We start from the raw sequence: 19,504 nt of genomic DNA on the forward strand, positions 1-19,504 counted from the left end.
TGCCTTTTTCAAACCAAAGAAGCATATGAAGAAGGGGAAACATTTGCACCATGGCTATATGATTGAATTAACATTCAGATATCATTTCATTTGAACAATGATTGAAAAACATTTTGGTATTTTTGGACTGTGAAGGGGGAAACTGGCTCATGGAAGGATTAGAGTGAAAAGTCACGTCTATACTCCTAAGAAGCAATACTGAAAATTGCAATTAGAAACTCAAAAACAATATGTTCAATATTTTTGTTATTCCCAACTATGTCTCTGCTCGACTTCATGCCCACTCCCATTACCTTGTTTTCAGCCTTTTTTTTTCATTTTTCTCTCAGTCATTTTGCTGCAAAGGTCGAAACATTATTCACGTGAACCGAGGTTCTTATTTAGTCTATCATCAATAGTAAAAGAGCTGACACTTTCTATGGTATACAAGGGTTCACAATTAACCTCAACGCTCCTTCTTAGTTGATCTACCTTTGTTGGGGTCCAACAAATAGATTCTGACAGCCAATCAATTTTGGGTAGTATCACTCATGAAAAAATGAATCACGATTCACCTGTTATAAGCCTTTTCCTGGTTTACTGATTCAACTATTATTATTTGATATGCATTGTTCATTTTTGGTTTGTTATGCAAAACAATGTTTTTGTCTCTTTTTCTTGAGATAGATAGATGGATGGATAGATAGATAGATAGATAGATAGATAGATGAAAATAGAAAGAGAGAGGGAGAAGAAGAGAGGAAAGCACCTTCATGTGTACTTGGAGGTAGGAAATGTCTAGGACCATAGTTGTTTCGTTTGAGTTGATGTATTAGATTTCTGTTATGAACGCATTTTTTTTTTTTTTCTGTTTGCTACTTCTTATTCCTACAACTGGGCCAGGCATTTAGGATGCATTTTCTTTTTATTGGTTGACAAAATTCTTTATTATGGTCTGTTTCAAATGACAATGCAAAATTAAGAAAAAATAAAAAACAAAAAACAAATCCAAAAACAAAAAAACAAAACCAGGGTTCTTCTATATTCCAGGCCAGTATCATATTATGTAAAGAGTTATGGAGCTGAGAATGACCTTGGAATTCTGTTCTTACTGTTAGTGCCGAGGGCAAAAATACTTCTTTCCCCCACATTCAAATTCTCAGCACTTAAGGCAAATAAAAACTCAGAAGGAAATAAGAACTAAAATAGATAGCATATTCTCTTTTTATACCCTTTTTCATGTATACAGTCAGAACACTCCTTTTAGCTATTTGTAATAGTAAATGACTATTTCAAAAATGAAAAATAATATCATGCATTTGAGTATACATTAGTAATGTAATCACTATATACATTAGTTAATATTACATATCAATATTATAAAACTAGTTTGTGTACATAAAACTATACAAATATTAACTGTCTCATCATACAATGAATTCTTTCCTATTTTTCCACTGTTTAACAAGATCACATGGTAAGTTTTAAATTCATTTAGATTAATTTTATTTCAATGTGTAATCATCATATGTGTTTCAAGAAGACTTGTTGGGAAAAACAAAAGAGAAATAATTCTAAATAATCTAAAATTTTCTAGATGTTATTTTTACAAGGCATTAACACCCTTTTCTTTTTCCCTGCTAGTCCCAAATTCCATTTCCCAATTTTTATAACTATAACCTTAAGATGCAAACTGTGAAGTAATAATCCTGTAAGAACCCTTTGGATAAAACATATAGCTCTTGTTTTTCATGAAATACTGACATATTTATATCACTAATATGAATTAATATCATATTCACAATTTAATTTTAATTTTCTTCTTCTTGTTGTTCTTTTCTATCTTTCTTTTTTCTTTTCTTTTTTTTTTTTTTTTTTTTTGAGACAGGGTTTCTCTGTGTAGCCCTGTCTGTCCTGGAGCTCACTCTGTAGACCAGGCTGGCCTCGAACTCAGAAATCCGCCCACCTCTGCCTCCCAAGTGCCAGGATTAAAGGCATGTGCCACCACTGCCTGGCTCACAATTTAATTTTTAAGTTAATAGAATAAAAGGTGGCCTCTTAATTGCTAATTTCAAATGAGAACATTTTGATAAGTTATATAGTCACTTTTTTATATAAGGATTATTTCCCATGGATACAAATGAAGTCCACTGGAAAGATAGAAAGATGGAGAAAAGATATGTGTGTATTGGTATATTAGTAGACTAAATATTTAGTCTATACATATACATATATATCTATACAATATACTTTATATATAATATCAAAATATTATATATATAATGCATATTTATAGAATACATGTTGAGATATGTGTCCATTCACAGGAGAAAAAGTAGATGAATGAAGATTATTTTACAAAATAGAAAGTTAGAGTTAGAAAAGACATTGTGAAGTGTTCAAAGACAGCACTGATAAACATTGAAAAAATATGAAAATTTTATGTGAAAATAAATATTATATAATTTTAACAAATATAAACCATAATGTCACTGTGTAATTAAATTATGTTTAATAGGTATATAATTCTGTGTAAAACAAAATTTGGAAAGAGAAAAATCTCAATATATTCTGTATTCTTGGGCTGTATACTATTCTAGTCAAAATAAATACTGATTTGCAAATGGAAAGCATGACACAGCTCTTAGAAATATTAATTTAGATAAAATGTTTTATTTGACTTTTTGGCAATATAAAGCATTATCCATGTCTTTGTGTTTTAAATCAATCACCACTCAAGCTAACAGGAAACTAACTCTTGTGAGATATTTGGTAAAGAATAGAGAAACATCCCATTTAAGGGCCATCAGAAAAAATTGTCTAACTTAAAAAGGTTTTGTTACAGAGTGTGCATTGCTTTGAATCTCTTATTGTTCGTGTTCCTACATTCTCATCAGAACTGATGATTAAAGTTCTACCCACTGGTCAGGTCCCCACAATTATCCCATTGTGGTGATGCTCGACTGGTGGCGCCCTGCTATGGCCAGACATCAAGTCATTAGGAAGCTGCAAGGGATGATGAAGGGGGTTATTTTAATTCCCTTTCAGCCCTTCTCAGGAGTGCCTCTTTAGTTCACAGAGCTGTGGGGACTTGCTTTCAAACTAACAAGCAATATTATAAATGGAGGCTGATTATCGTGATTGCAGACAATCTAAAGCACTTGAGGGCCAAGGATTCACACTCCTCAATATGGGCTGTTTTATGTTTATCACCTAAAAATAGAGAGAGTGCAAACAGTAAAGACAATGCAGTGAACATGGAGGGAGGGGAGTCAGTTCAAGGGTAGCTCAGTGCATGGAAAGAAGGAACAGAAGCAGAAGTGCCAGCTTGGCCATCTTGTGAGGATACACTATATTCCTACCCATTTTCTTGTTCCGCAGCATAGTGGCCCAGCTCTGTACCAGGAAGAGGCTGGACAGGCGGAGGAGGTAGAGGGACATTAGCCCAAGTGGATCCGTTGTTTTTCTGCGCTTTTGAAGAATTTTTAGTTTTCTTCTTTTTTCCACCTTTCCCACCTAAAAATAACCAACACATGTATTCAGAGAGGTTGCCTATCCAAAGAAACAGAGTATATCAAAGTATATCAGAATGTACCAATGTTTTCAAAACACCAGGATCAGTATGTCAGATGTGCTAAAAGCTATAAACAAGGAAATCACACTCTCTGAAAAAAAAAAAAAAAAAAAAAAAAAAAAAAAACATTGTTTCCTTTTTCAGGAATTCCACCAGTGGCCTTGCATCTCTCCCAGTGCATTCTCCACAGACCCGAGTAAGCCACAAAACATGGCTGCTGACTCAAGAGCACATTTATTGATTTATTCACGTCTGCTGCTTCCATGTTTCCATTGTTCGACAAAATAATGGTCCGCAGCAAATTCTTTTAAATGTCAGATTTTACTGCAATTATAATGCTCTTTTACATAATCTCTCTCAGTGGAGAACACAGTGTCTAAGGATACAGGCTAAATCGTTCCATTAGAATTTATTCAATCTAATTAATCCAGAGGAGTAACGTTCTTCTTTCCAAAGTCATGGGAAAAAAACAAAACAAAACAAAACAAAACAACAACAACAAAAACCCATCAATCAACTGTAGGCTAGAAAGTATCTGTGTATGTTTCATCAAGATAACATTTCCTAGACTTTTTGTCTAATGAGTAGCACCGTTAATTATATATATCATGTTAGGAGTTCTCAGCCATTTTAAATTTAGCATTTCATAAATTCCAAAACAAAGGAAATTTCTTGGAAATAGAGTAATTAGGCTTGGTACTATGTATAATACTAATGAATTCATGCATTGACAGGAGCAGAAAAGAAGCCAGCAGTGTATGAATCATATCTGAGGTTACATGGAAACTCATGGAACTTAGTAAACTGTGGAACCACGATATCATCTGAACTATTATACATCTTATCCTTCTAAAATTAAGTAAATAAAACTTCATTAACAAGGCGGGGGACAATGTAGATATAAAGATGAATATTCCTTGAACAAGAAGCAAAAGATATTTAAGGGTACCTAAGCAGGTTACAAAAATTTCTATTTTTTTCAATTTCTATTTGTTTAGTTTCTATTTTATTTCAATTTTTTTGGAGAGAAGAGTTGGAAGAGGACAGTGATGACTGACTTTCCATACTTAATATTCTACATGCAATTTTAATCCTAAAGATAACTCAGAGAAATAGGAATGCCTATTGTCTGTGTATGGTAATTAAGATGACAACTACTTACTGACCTATGAAGTAATAAATTAGCCCTCAGGTCCAGAAAACAAACTCTTACCCACACAAACTTAGTGTAAAAGGTGACTGCTCTCTTTCCCTGTGGTTACCTTTTTTTTCTATCAAGGAATAGACCCTTTGCATTTCATCTTTATTAAGGACAAAGTTTTGAGTGTAAGAAATGAGGCGATCTAGTCATGCAGATTTCACGAGAAACCCATCTATTTCTTTCCCTATCTATTACTCATCTGAGTTAGCAAAATAAATTATATAGAATAATAATAATATATTGAAGCCCAGCAACAGATCACACTGTTATACTAGACATTCACACTACTGAAGAGTATGTACATTCTATATGCTATGCGTATTCACACTCAAATCCATTAGCACATCACAGTACATAGTATTTCTACTTTCTCTTTTAGTTTCTTGATAGAAACAGAGCAGTCACCTTCTACCCTAAGCTTGATTAGGTCAGAGCTTGATTTCTGGACTTGAGGGCTAATTTATTACTTCATAGGTCAGTCAGTAATTGTCTCTTAATTTTCATACAAAGACAATAGATATTCCTATTTCCCTGAGCTATCTTTGGGATTACAATTGCATGTAAAATATTAAGTATGGAAAGCCAGTCATCACTGTTCTCTTCCAACTCTTCTCTCATATAGAAAAAAAAATCCAACTTTTACCCACTTAAACAGTCCTCTCTCCTCCAACTTTTCAGTGAGTATGTGGTAAACAGTCTACATTTCTAAATAAAGCAAAACATTTACTGCTGAATAGATCTGTATTGTTTCTTTCTGAAACGATTCTTTGAATGTTTAAGCCTCCCGCATCATCAACAAAGACCAAGTACTACATCGTTTTTGCAAAAAAAAAAAAAAAAAGAATTGAAATTTAATATTTCGAAAGGAATAGCTTGAGCAATCCAGCTTTCCTTGCCATCCCACAACCTGTGCTTTGCCCTTTGGACCGTGTTCATCAATCCCCACAGCCTTTTTGAATGGACACCAAGAGAGCTGAGTGATGAAAGTCTGGAAGACTTTTATGTGTTCATGATAACGGTGAGATACTACTGTTCTCCTCAGATGCTCCAGAGTCAACGCTCACATCCCATCATCAGAGAGAAATCTGCATTCACCAGGCAGCAGCTTGCCAAGAGCCAGCTGTTGTGCAGTGTCCCACACTACAACTAATGCAACTGTCCTTCAGGCCTTTTGTAAGTCCATGCTGAAATTCTTATTAAAATTCAAGAAAGCAATTCTCCACCCACTATAGGAAACAACAGGCTTTAAAATGTGGTTTGGAAACAGTGGATTCTTAGAGGGAATTTTTGACTCGATCTAGTAGTTAAATTCTATTTCTGAGATCTGAATCTTTGGTGAAAGGAACTACCAGTTACTGCTGCAATCTGCAATTTAAAGTTCAACCATTCTAAATGGGAGTTTCCTACACAATGTCTCTGATGCTTTGACAAAATATTTGACGCATCATCAAGTCAAAATGTAAGTATTTAGTTGTTTTATAGCTAACAAATGAATACTATTAAAAACTATAAAAACAATTTATTTTAAAATTAAATGCATGAGGTAGGGGCTGTGAATAGTCGAACAATTGCCAACCGTGTATGAGGTCATGATTTTGATCTCATAACTACCAAAAAATATATTGTATGTATAATTATAATATATTACATCGAATGTATACCTATTTCAAAAGTTGGTACATTAAAAGAAGATTCAGTAATTTTCATGTGTATATAATATATATGTGTGATTATTATTTTAGTGATATTTTAAAAATATGTTTTTATTTTTAATAAACTGACTTGTAACTGAGGTTTTAGAACTTCTAAAAGGAATATACTNTAATATATTTTAAAGAATGAAATGTATTAACTCAAATAAGTCAGAAATAAAAGTTTTTTTTAATCTGAGTTTAAAACCATATTATCAATGTACACAGATAATTTACAAATGCTAAAATATGATACTCAATGCTAGCCATACAGTAGTTTAATCTTACCTCCTTATGAAATAAAACAGACACAGTAAACTCCATTGTGGTTTAAACTGAACAGTATATTAAAAAGGGGATAGTCATTTAAATCTTAGCTCCTAAAAATTCTATAAGTAATTTTGCATTCAAGTGTAGATAAAGTATTTATTATAACTCCTAGATCTATACATAAATGTCACCTAGGATATTACTAGGCTCAAGAAGCACTGCTGTGATCATGTTCTGCTTAGAATTGTTAAAAAATAACGTTTAAAACCTGGTGACAATTGATCTATACCATGTGTTTGCTGGCTTGCATATCTATAGACTCCATGGCTTATGGTATGCAGCCTTCTTTATATACCTCTTTTGATAGTTACATATATTTAATGAAGTAAAAGGGAAGCTTCAGGAAAATTACTTTTTAATTATACAGAACAATTGTGGGAGTAATTATACACAAATGACAGCACAAATGACATATAAGGTCATTGCTAAAGTTCTCCTATATTACTCAGCCCCTTTAAATTCATAACAGATGTTTAAATTTTTTTGTATTCTATAATGTATCTAATCCTACCAATAAGCAAAAAGAGCAATGCCTCATTTTGGAGGGAAAAGAGGGCATTAACATTTGAGGCTAAGAGGATTCTATCTCCTGAGGAAATGTAATTTAGTAAATGTAATCCTGGTAGTGTTGAAAGTTAACTCTTTGTGGTCTTAAAACCTCTACCAATCAATAACAATGTAGTCTTTTACTACTTATACTTTTTTAAAAAAGAATCTGTATAGATGGTATATCACTCATCTGAAGAGAAAGCAAGTTGTGTGACATGATCAATTAGAAATGGACAGCTTATACCGATAGTCATAAGGTGTGAATATACTGGCAAGTGAAAGTGTGTCTACCACAAATGCTTTCATGTTCGAGGCAAGATTAGTCATGGTAGAACATTGTCAATGGTGCATATTAGGATAGATATGCATTCACTCTAACAAATTACATATATAGCTGTGTTCTCTCATTATGCCTGCAGCATAGTTAGATCAGCTCAATTCTTTCAAGCACATGTTGAAATTTACAATATAAAATTACACAGACACATAAAATATTATATGTATGGCTTTTAGATTAATGTTAATAATTATCCATATTTATTGTTGATACTTATCACTGTATCATGTGGCTTGAAAGAAAATAAGCCTCTCATGTGATACTTTAGAAAAAAACTAAACAAAACTGTGACATTTGCATTGTCCAAACATTAGTATAATAATGCTCTAAAATATTGTCATTTCTATCATGTATTTTCTAAAATCAGTGATCTAGAAGTAAATACCTGTATGATCTTTATATTACAAAGTTGCCTTGACTTATAAATAGGGCTCATGTCATACAAAATGTGTCTGTTCTTCATTGAGTGGTCTTGAGGAAGTTCAGTTTATTTTTTTTTTCATGTTATCCCTGTATAGTTAGCAAAAGAGTGATAGCAATATTCTCCCTCCTCCGCCTCCCCCCAACCGAAGTATAACTTCACTTCGATCAAAGACTGCCATTTGATAGATAAATGCGTGGTACTGGGTTGTGATTCAATATTTCTTCAATGCTAGCTAGGAACACAGGTCATATGCTCTTGACAAACAAATATTTCTCCTTACTGTGATCAAACCAACCTGAGAGACTGCCACTCCTTTCTGAGCTGTTGTGAGAGCTGGTGGTGCTGAAATCCTGTGACTGGTTGTGTGGCATTCTATTAGACAATCCCTCAGCCAATCGGTAGTCAGGGATGTAAAGTAAGGCTAAGGGTTAAAGGGCAGAGGTCATAGTGGCATCATGTGATTAGTTCACAGCACAAGCCCATGCAGAACATGCAGTTAGCAACTCAGAAGCAGATGTTGTGGGACAGCAGAAGAATGTTTGATCTGTCCTTTCCTAATGGAAGTAGAGATGGATTGCTAGTTATATTGAAAAAAAAAATGCTAAAAGAATGAAACCATCGGTGTTGGTGTGTGATGGTGGATTCAGCAGTGGTGGGGTCAGTGGGAGTGATCACTTAAAGGTGTTGGATACATACATGCCATTATTTTACTTTATGTAGTAAGCCTTGTAATGGATCACTAAGCTGAACACTAAGCGATAAATACAAATTTCTATCTCATGCATAAATGAAGTGAAAGATAATTTCTCAAGACACGAGGAGTGACTCACCATTGTTCCCCTTGTTCTGATCAGGTAGGGAATAACCAAATCCCATGAGGTCTGTCTTTTGTTGAACGGAACTTTTCCACTGTGGATCAGGAAGATCAACTGCCAGTTCGTGGATGCTGTTGGAATGCAGGATCTGGGTAGTGGCATATGGGGTGGCCTGTGTTATTTGGCTGGAACTGTTGTAAGTGGTTTTGGTAGTGAAGTCAATACTACTATAAATGGCTCCATCTGAGAGCATGGTCGCTGTTTTATCCCCTTGGCCTGGAACTGGAGGCAGCACATCTGCGAGGAACATAGGGAAATGGAACTATTTAATGATGCACAGGAACCCAAAACTATCAGGACTGAAGATGAAAAATAAATGTGTCACGCTGCCCGTCTGCATTGCAGCAGAGATGGGCTTCATGAGCCAATGAAGGGGAGATGATATACAACCATTGTCAGACCATCAACCCCAGTGACAGGCAGGCTCGACACACGTCCTTCATGTCTCACTGCTTACTATGTCCCTTTCTGATTTTCTCTTAGGATGAATTGAAAATCTGAGATGTTTCACAACTGAAAAACATTCTTGGTTACTAACTTGGTTTTAAAAGCAAAGAAACAGCTAGCATTTTACAGAAGGTTTGCTAAAAGGAAATCTACAAATTATCGATGGAAACCTTTCTTTCCACGTAAGTGCAAAAGGCACAAAACACAACCATGGTACAGTTACAATAAAAATGGTCCAAAATTACACTTTCTTCACTATGCAATAGCATCTCTCCTGAAGTTTTAACTTGCAATTTATCTTGCTTGATTTCACAGTGTTGAAAATGGAGAATAACTAATAGAAAATGAACTTCTTTTTTCGTGAACAACAGAGGAAAAATTTCAGGACTAAGTTCTTTTTCACAATACAGAGAACATAACTTTAAGGGAAAAAAAAAAAAAGAGTAATCTTGGTGATCAGAGAGTTTAATGTCTGCTACTAGCCCTGAGAGTCAGATAATTATACTTTTACATTGTACAACAACAAAAGTAAAATTAAACTTTAGAGATAACAATATCAATCAGCTCATTTTTCACTTGGGGGTGTGGACTATCTTTATATGATGGTTTATAATTCAGATCTGCCACTTCTCTCCTGAGTTTGTTTTCTTCTTTCAAAAAATTAGAGAATTGCTGAATTGGCTAACACTGGTTTTAGTTGTTTAGAATTAATATCAATCTGATTATAATGTCCCCTGATAACACACAGTCTACAAACCTTACACTCTAACTTGATGACCTCACACCAACTCGTTTGTTCATTCTACAAAAAATTTCACGTCTTAAAAGTCAGACTTAGGCTGGGCGGGGGAGGCAGAGGCAGGCGGATTTCTGAGTTCGAGGCCAGCCTGGTCTACAAAGTGAGTTCCAGGACAGCCAGGGCTATACAGAGAAACCCTGTCTCGGAAAACAAAAACAAAAACAAAAACAAAAAACAAAGCAAAACAAAAAGTCAGACTTGATGATTCTCAATGGTACATGAAATAAAGATTCATATATGATTATTTTTGCTTTTGTAACTTACTATAGTTAGAGAATTTTTCTTCATAACAGAAAAATTACAATCTATTTTGACGCAAAAAACCTTGAGTTTAGAAAGGTTCTGAGATTAGAACTCCAATATGTTTACAGTGAAGTGAATTTACTTTACCAAAGTAAAGATCTTAAATGAAGACCAATGTGTTCATTAATTATAGCCAACATTATAACATTTCACTGCATTTTATAAGCAAGTAAACTTTATTTTTCAGATTTTAGAATTGTACACTTTCTTATCCTTCTAGTTTTTAGCTATAAACTAATTAATATTTCCATACTTTTACTCTTAGAAATCTTTATGATTGGTAATATTAGTGGAAATATTTGGACCAATGAATTTTCAGACTTGTTTTTCTGCTTTCTCAATACTGCCATCCATTTATGAGCCTCAGTTGTAGACTGTCTCATGCACATGTGCCAAGTCTCCAATATCTTAAACTTAAACATCTCTAAAGTTTTAGACTTAGATTATAGGACAGTTTATTTGTAGACTCTTGAAACATTGTTTGGTGTCCAGATGATTAAAAAAAGGAAACAACTATTAACAAACATAACTGTATGTAACATTACTCTGTAACCACATCGACTTGAACATAGGACCTCTCTCTCTCTGATAGGTTAAATTATAGTCAACCTACAAGTGAAAGTGCATCTATACCGACTTTTTTTGGAGCTGCATCCTCTCTTCAAATATTATTTGATCACAATCATATTTTTAATAATAAGTAGAATTATACCCTAATTTTAAAGTATTAGAATATTACTCATGAATATTTGTATGTGGAAGTGAGTCTAATGCTATCAGATGGTTTGCAACTGTATGCCAGTCATTCTGCTAATGGGCTGCATCTGGATGGACATCACTATAGTGACTTAGCACTTGCCATTTTTTGATTTCTCCCAGTTTCCAAGAACTCCTCCTTAGTGCCTTGTTCTGCAAGGCTCTTGTTGATATAGTGTTTTGAAGTCTGTGAATTAAAGAACGTTTGCCCTGCAGTTTGCATTTATAATGCAACATAGAAAATCTTGGTTGTACTTTTATTTATAAATTTATACAGATTTTTGTCTCGTCATTTGTGTGAACAAATCCGTTCTTCACTGAGTCTTTAGTTACTTGTAGAAATATTCCCTTGGATTTTATGACTTTGTATCCATCATGTCCCATCCAGGGCTGGGAAGTAAGAAAACACTTGTTAATAAAATGGTCAAGGAAACTTGCAATTTTGTCTACATAAAAGACAGAAATATTTGCTAGCAGGATAGTCTATTATTTGAATTATCCTCTCCTTTATATTTAAATATGTATTAGAATCCCAATATTAAGGAGAAATGTTAGTGTCTCTTGTAATTCTTGTATATGCCTATGATTATATTGACATATATCCCATGTCATAGTCAACTTGGAGAAAATGGCATAGTGTAGATGTTGTGGTATATCTCCTCCAAAATATGCCCCAGCAATGAAAACACAACACAATTAATATGAATACATGCTGTGTGCCTAGATTGGGCAGATCTACTGCTACACTACCATCTTCCACGTCTATGAGACCCCTTAGAACTTGGAGTTTCTCCAGGCCATGTGCTTCTGCTCTGCTTTTCTTCTTCCTCCTCTCTGTCTTCTTCTTCCAATTTTTTCTTCTTCTCTCTCCTACCTTCTGCTCCACCTTCCCTTTTTATCTGCCCATTCATCAGATCAGCTCTCCTTTATTTTACAAATTAAGGTGGGAAGCATGTTTACATGAAATCACCTGAGTGCTGACTCTTTCCTTGTTTGCATCTATTCACAGGAGAATGGAATTAGCATCAAATATAATTAGCTCTAAGGCTATCCACAACAAGTAGATAAAACATTCAAGGCTTTATAATTAGATCTTACCTTTTTTCACCATCCACATATAAACTTATTATTTTGAACAAATTTGATTTTCTTAACACTAAAACTACAAATATTATAATCTATTTTTATAACTTTGTAAGAGACCAATTATTAAGCATGAAAAATAGCATATGTTGGTTTTCCTACATACATTGTAAATACTTAAAAAGACTAACACCCTGAAAAGAATACAGAAAAAACTACCAACTTTTTTTTTTCACCTCAATGTGTACTTCTGATACATTTCTCGTCTCAAAACTGAGATGGTCATAAGAAAAAAAAATTCACAAATCTGCACGTTTACACTTTGGTTAAATTGGAATAAGATATCTAAAAGTTAATGTAGCTTACCTAACAAACTCAGAATATTCTTTATGTGTGTATTTATTGAACATAGAATGTTGCGGTGCTTGGATACAAACACAAGCAAAAAAGGGAGCTATTCTTGGATGGGTCTTGGAAACTGAATAATTTTTACAACAATAGTTTTTTGTGGAACAGCAGAGAGGACATAGTGGGGAGAAGATATTTGGATGTGTTTAGGTACAGATATTTCCCATGTAGCTTACATAGAGTTCAAAGCTGACCAGTCAATCATACAGCTTCTTAGCTTCCTTTCCATTGTCAATTGTAACCTGCTGGTGCCTATTATCATGCTGATCACATTTTATGCTTTATCCCACATCCTTCCTATATTGATCTCACTAAACAGAGATGGAGCAAATGTCTAGATCTTGATACTCATCCATTCAATTTTCCTTGTAGTTATTTTATATACCTTTATTCGAAGAAAACATATTTTGGGGAAAGTAACAGCTGTTTGCGTTAGAACATTTTTACAGTAAAATTAAACCCATAGAGATAATAGTAGTATGGAAACTTATTAGCAACTCCATATAGCAGGAAGTATCAGCAGCTCCTCTGTGTGATCACCCCTTTCATTTGCAATATCACTCATTAACCACAGAGCTTCAGAAGTCTTGTTCTGAATAAGTCTTATTCACTTAGCTATCTATTCTTCATAGGTATAATATGTGGCAGAAATCAAATTAAACTTATATTCTCCATGAAGAGGTACTTGATAAAGCATACTGTCTAAGATTAAGTAAGCCAAACATGTAGAAAAACACTGAAATTCCTAATTTCTAGTTTTAGTGATGATGTGTTAATATTTGAAAAGTGAGGACTTGGACAAGATTGTTCTTCTCAGTTATTAATGATTTCCTTAAGACGTTAATTTTACTTAAATTAATATACAGCCAAGTAGACAAGTTGTCTACTTAAGTAGCTAGCAAATTATATTACTGTGGCTATATATCTTTATTGCCTTAATTACAAAAGAAGATACTCCTTAAAATAAATTTTAATTATATAATTATGTGCATGTGTGCGCACGCACAGGTGTGTGTGTGTGTGTNTGTGTGTGTGTGTGTGTGTGTGTGTGTGTGTGTGTGTAAGCATCTGTGAGTGCAGGTGTAGGTCCAGGAAAGGATGCTGGATCCCCTGGAGTTGGAGTCATTTAAAGCTGATTAATATGACACTGGTAACCATGCTTTGGTTTTCTGATGATTACATCCTCTTTGACACTAAGCCACACACCCAGTCCCACAGGTAAATTTAAATTTCCTTTTGCTCCCTGGGGCCCACAAAGTTGGAGAAGAGAACTGAGATCTGCAAACTTCCTTCTAGCTTTCCCTTGTATGTATGTGATTGTATATTTGTTGACCTACAAACAAAACAAAAATGTGATAGTAATGTTTAGAAGAGGAATAAAATGAAATAAAGATTCCAGAACACCAAACTTAAAGTAGACATCCAGATGACATACAATATTATTTTGAAGTACACAACTTACCTCCACGCCCAAAATTTCCAATTTCATTTGGGCCACTATTGCTATTGTTCACTGGCAAACTCGTGGCTGGCCACGAATCAGCAAGCCATGGGTAATTGGGATCGCCAGCATTTAGAAGACCTGGACGGCTGAAACAGAAATGAAATGAAGATTAGCTTGTGTGGCTCCGTGAGAGATTTTTGACATCATCCTTACAGGCTAAAAAGGGTAAGGAGATATAAGATTTTAATTGACTTCAAATTAAATTGCAAGTGCTCTTAAGAACTAAATAACTTTAGTAGTTCATTAAAGCTATACATAGATCTTCTCTGTCAGTGGAACTAAAGAGGCTTTGCCTGAGACTCTGCCCACATAAAAAGTTAATCAATTGTCCATCCTGGAATTGGTGGCGAATAGGAAGTAGAGTAGAATCTTGAGACCAGATTTTCTGGTAAGATGGCATCTTGAGGGACCAGTTCTTCTGAGTAGTACGTCCATACCTGCCATTCCCAGAGAACTGACTCTGTTTTCGCTAGACTGTCTTCCTTACTCAGAACCCTCATATTAGATTGGAGGTGGATAGATTGAGGAAAATTAATGAACATTTCTTATACTTTTCTACCCATAGCACATTTCCATATTTCCCTCACTGAAAAATAAAAAGGCTTGTTAAGGATTTTTTTTTTAAGGCAGTAAAAGATCCAGTTATGAGACTGAACATGTTAGCATGGTCTATGAAGAAAACTTCTTTCCTATCACATTTAATGAGGAGTTTTATTATTTAACGTAGAGATGGGATTCTGATTCCTTTCCAGAATATTAGCATATTTACAAAGAAACAGATCATCTATAATTGTTGTACTTTTTTGATAGACCCCTTCTGGTATAATCCCTAAGAGAAACATGTGTTTCTATGGAAACAGCAATAAGAAGATTCAATTGCTTCTTGCTATATCCGCTAGCTCTCATTAGACTTAATCTCTTTTTGCTAAAATATTGATTAAATGGGAGATTGGAAGTTATTACCAGAGCCTAATTACAATCTCCATATTGGCAAAGGGAAAATAGATGAGGATATATGTGTTTGTTATCAACTTTTATCAATTTCAATTGAGTATCCGAAGTTGTGGAATCCAGTTCTATCAATCTACAGCCTATTCATCATCCATGAATCATTTACTTTGTGATCGATTATGTGTAATTGTTCACTCACAGCAATTTAGTGAGAGCCAATAAGGAGTCTTAAACAACAGCAACTTCATTTGCTAATGTCTAATTAATGCAATAAACATCCTGCTAACAAATGAACACATTCCTTGTGATATTTACTACTAATTTCTTCAGGGGCATCTGGGAGATATGAAACATCTGGACTTGATTCCTCTAAAGTGCACAACAGATAGACCATTAAACCTTGTGGTAAGCCATTTAATTCCTCCTAGAATTCTCAGACTTATAAGTGATCGTTTATTACAATAATAGCTTCTCACTACAGAATTTCCCCAGTACTGATTAAAAATAATAATAAAAAGAAACTCCTTAGCATACCTCCCGTTGCTCATTAGTCCTCCATCTCCTCTTTGAAATGTTACTATAATAAAAGAAAGACATATACACGTAGTTAGTATTAATCACCACAAATAACAGCTACCTATTGGGCCTCAGTTTAGAGATGAAGACTGGGATTTACAACACAGTATAATTAATGGAATTATATAGGTAACAGCAAGCCATGGCTTGGCTCAGGACAAAGTCATCACTTGCTCCTGATTTAATAGACTTTTTCAAGTTTCTTTAAACAAAATGAACAGCCAGAGCAGCAATTTATATTTAGATGTGAAAACTGTAAGAAGTGGTGTATATGCAGTCTTACTAGAAGGGTGTTATACCATTACTGTAGAATTTAAGAATTTATTGATAACAAGAAGATATCTTATTTGAAGGAACAGTACAAAATTATACCTTGAAGAGAACTAGCATTGTTCTACTTGGTAAATATAGTTCCAATAAAAATACAAAAACTATTGATTACACATATCACCCCATCACAGATAATTTTAGGCATACCTACAAGCATTATGTATTGAATGGCTCTAATTACAGTAGACATAAAGTGTTATTAATATAGAAGAGTATTCTCATGACAATGTAGTTTGTGAATAGTTGATACTGAACGAGTTCCAGTTATGTGTTAATATCTTGAGTTTTTTTTTATGATGCTAAGTAGATTATTAAAAATCAAAGTACCAAGGAACATCTAGGAGAATCATTGTCACTATTGTCATGATTCTTTTTCCTTCCAATTAATGGTTACCACTTCACAAGCCAGGAACATGAAAGCAGCACAAAGCACTGACCAAAGGATTCTAATATCAGTTCAGCCCCATAATCCCCTTTACACAATCTTTTAGGTTAGACGTATCTGAGCTTCACTGTGATTGCTACTTAAGGGATATCATATTCCCTGAAGCAGCTAGAAGCACCTAAGGCTGAGTGTACTCAATGACATCTACTCTTCCTGTAACAAGAGCGAATAGGCAAGCACAGTGGAGTTACCTGGACATGGAGTTTCAAGTTTATTTGTAACAAGTTTTGTCACTAAATTATCAAACTAGATTTTTTTTTATGTAAAACATATTTGCTATTTGAAAGTCTCTAGAAGGAAGAGTTGTTAGGATCTTGCAATTTGGACCCAAATCTTTACAGATCAGCTAAAGTGATCACGGAATGATGGGAGAAGAGGGAACACATAGTCTGGTCTTCAGAGGATTCCAATGACATGGTCTATGATTTGTTTGGTGACAAATGTGAAAATAATTTATTGTTTAGAGAATTTGCTCATTTTAAATAGGATATGTTTTCACAATGTACAGACAGTTTATAATTTGAAAGTTTTCTATTACTCATCATTTGCTCGAGCTTCAGATAGGATGTCAGACACTCTTGAATTTTTTTCAAAGTCCTAGTATTGCGCAGCAATACTTTTCTGGATGGTCATCAAGTCGATAATATTTGCTACAATGCCATCTTTGGGAAATAATACCTTAATTCCAAGGGTCTATCATACTTAAAGATGGACATGTGGCTCCAAAAATGTCTTGTAGGGTCCCCACATATACTGCCATTTAAGATTTTTAAGAAGGCTCTCAAATGTGCTATGAGACAATTACATCTGTCTATAACTACTTACAGACAGTTCTTCTAAGAAAATGATACTGATTATCACTCCACTTAGGGGCTTAAGATTTGCTATCAGCAGTGCAACTCTACCATATTGTGCCCATTTGATAATTAAATGTTAACATAAATTTATTAAGCAGTGATAGTGCATATATTAGCTAAACACCTAAGCAGCACACACATACCTATGTGAACACACACATGCACTGACACAAACTGCAGCTCAGTACAGCTCACTGCCAGCCCCTCATATCATGTGTCTTACTAGCTATGTAGTTTACAACAGAGTACTAAGGGTTAAAGTGGAGGTAAGATGATGCTGTATCATTGTGAGTATGCCAGAAGGCAGTGTCTGGTGAACTGCACTTCTGAAAATCATGATAAGTGCTGCTTAAAGGATATACCAGAAGATACATAGTTGTGCTTAATGAAGAGGTTCTTCCTTCCCATCCAAACTTTGTGAAAATGAGAGAAATAAATATACAATAAAAAGGGATAAATAGACCAAAGACACTAAAATTAGTCAATTATAAATTTTCCATAAAATACGAATAATTATGATTTAATATCCAAAACCTAAACAGAAAGACAGCATTCTTTATAGTTAATATTCAGTTATTGAATGCTAATATGCTTTATTTTTACTACTTGGGAACTAAACATAAGTATGAAGGATTTTGTTTTTAAAGTGATTCATACTCTATGTTCAAACAAATTCATTTTCTCTTTGTATCTCAATCATCATTCAAAATCTTATTAAAATGACTCTAGACATAGCAGGCTGCCAAAGATTCAATGAAGACATTCACCTCTATTTTTGTATAAAAATTACAAAAAAACATTTTAGGACATTTTGTAATTATTTATGTAACTTAAAATGACGCTACACAATTTGGTAGACATGAGACTTCTATTTTGTATCTTTCTGTCACACACACACACACACACACACACACACACATACACACCTCTGTTATCACACTAGCATTAACTATTTGCTTTTTGAGGGAGTGGGTATCCTTATGTAACCCTGGTTAGCTTCCACATTGTATAGAACTGTCTGTAGAACAGTCTGGTCCCTGCTCCAACATCAGCCTGCCTCTTCCTCCAGAGTGATGGTATTAGGTATTTATCCTTAGCGGATTTTTTTAAAAATGAGGGTGGAAAGTGGACAATTTCTTTCTTTCTGACCAGGTGCTCCAATTTGCGAATAGAACAAATCCAACAACAGAATAAAAGCAAATGACAAATTATGAACAAATGAGAATCTTTACAGTGGAAATTGTATATGATCTTTCAGTAGCATTTTTTGAGAAATCATGCAGAGAGAATAAAAGAAAAATTATGCCATAGAAAATAGAGAGCTGCTTTGAGGCAGTTCTCATTTCAAAGAAATGTTTGCTATGTTGTGGAACGAGCCTGGATCGGCAAGGAGGGTTCCTGGCAAACTCCGAGCCACTGTTTCTTTAAGCATGGACCAGTCACTTTGTGTTTATCAGAGATAAATTTGAAAGGACCTTGACTGAGAATCAGGAGTTTCTGCTAGCATCTCAACATAGAAACTTCCAGGAAGCAACCGAGAGGAACTTCAGACATGAACATCTAAAATATTTTAAAATTGCATTAAATATTCCAACTTTTTTTTTTTTTAATGTAAAAGTCAGGAGGAAAAGAGATTTTCCACGTCTGTGTCATATGTAGAGAAATTCTATACTTCTAATGTCACAAGGCAGAATGAATCCTCCTGCCACGCCTGCTAGAACTGGGGGATGAGGAAGGAAATGTAACTGTGAAGTAAATTGACATTTTCAAGCAAAGAAGCTTCTAGAGAGCCTATCTCTACTGGGTCACATTTTCCTCCTCCAAATTGAAACTTTAATGCTGTAGCCAAGCCTTCTTCCCCTTCATGATGATACGAATGTATTAATCCTTTTTAATAAGCATTAACCAAGCCTAGTAATCAGACTCTTAAAAACTCCATCAAGACATTGAGCTGCCTTTGCATAGGTCTGTCAAATAATTTCTATTTTACCAACAGTTCTAAAATCCATGCATAGAGTATTTACTGTTATGTCCTCAATCATGTCAATTGTTGATGTGTATGAAGCTTTCATAAATATGGACCTT

At 34.4% G+C, this 19,504-nt stretch overlaps 1 protein-coding gene across 13 annotated transcripts in view; it reads right to left on the minus strand.

Moving 5' to 3' along the window:
• Positions 1-19,504, minus strand: part of Robo2 (roundabout guidance receptor 2) — a 1,496,637-nt gene that overhangs the window by 31,508 nt on the left and 1,445,625 nt on the right. For 7 of the 13 annotated variants that reach the window (XM_029544834.1, XM_029544835.1, XM_029544830.1 and 4 more), the window contains exons 19-22: positions 15,746-15,788; positions 14,219-14,346; positions 8,916-9,197; positions 3,342-3,495 (exon numbers count right to left, since the gene is read on the minus strand). In XM_029544834.1, the coding sequence (XP_029400694.1) occupies positions 3,342-3,495; positions 8,916-9,197; positions 14,219-14,346; positions 15,746-15,788 (607 nt within the window). Of the gene's footprint in view, positions 1-3,341; positions 3,496-8,380; positions 8,507-8,915; positions 9,198-14,218; positions 14,347-15,745; positions 15,789-19,504 lie in introns of all 13 variants that reach the window. The other 6 variants (XM_029544828.1, XM_029544827.1, XM_029544826.1 and 3 more) reach the window with 1 other exon arrangement.

This window comes from Mus pahari, chromosome 12 (genome assembly GCF_900095145.1).
Source record: "Mus pahari chromosome 12, PAHARI_EIJ_v1.1, whole genome shotgun sequence".
In the NCBI taxonomy this organism is placed as follows: domain Eukaryota; kingdom Metazoa; phylum Chordata; class Mammalia; order Rodentia; family Muridae; genus Mus; species Mus pahari.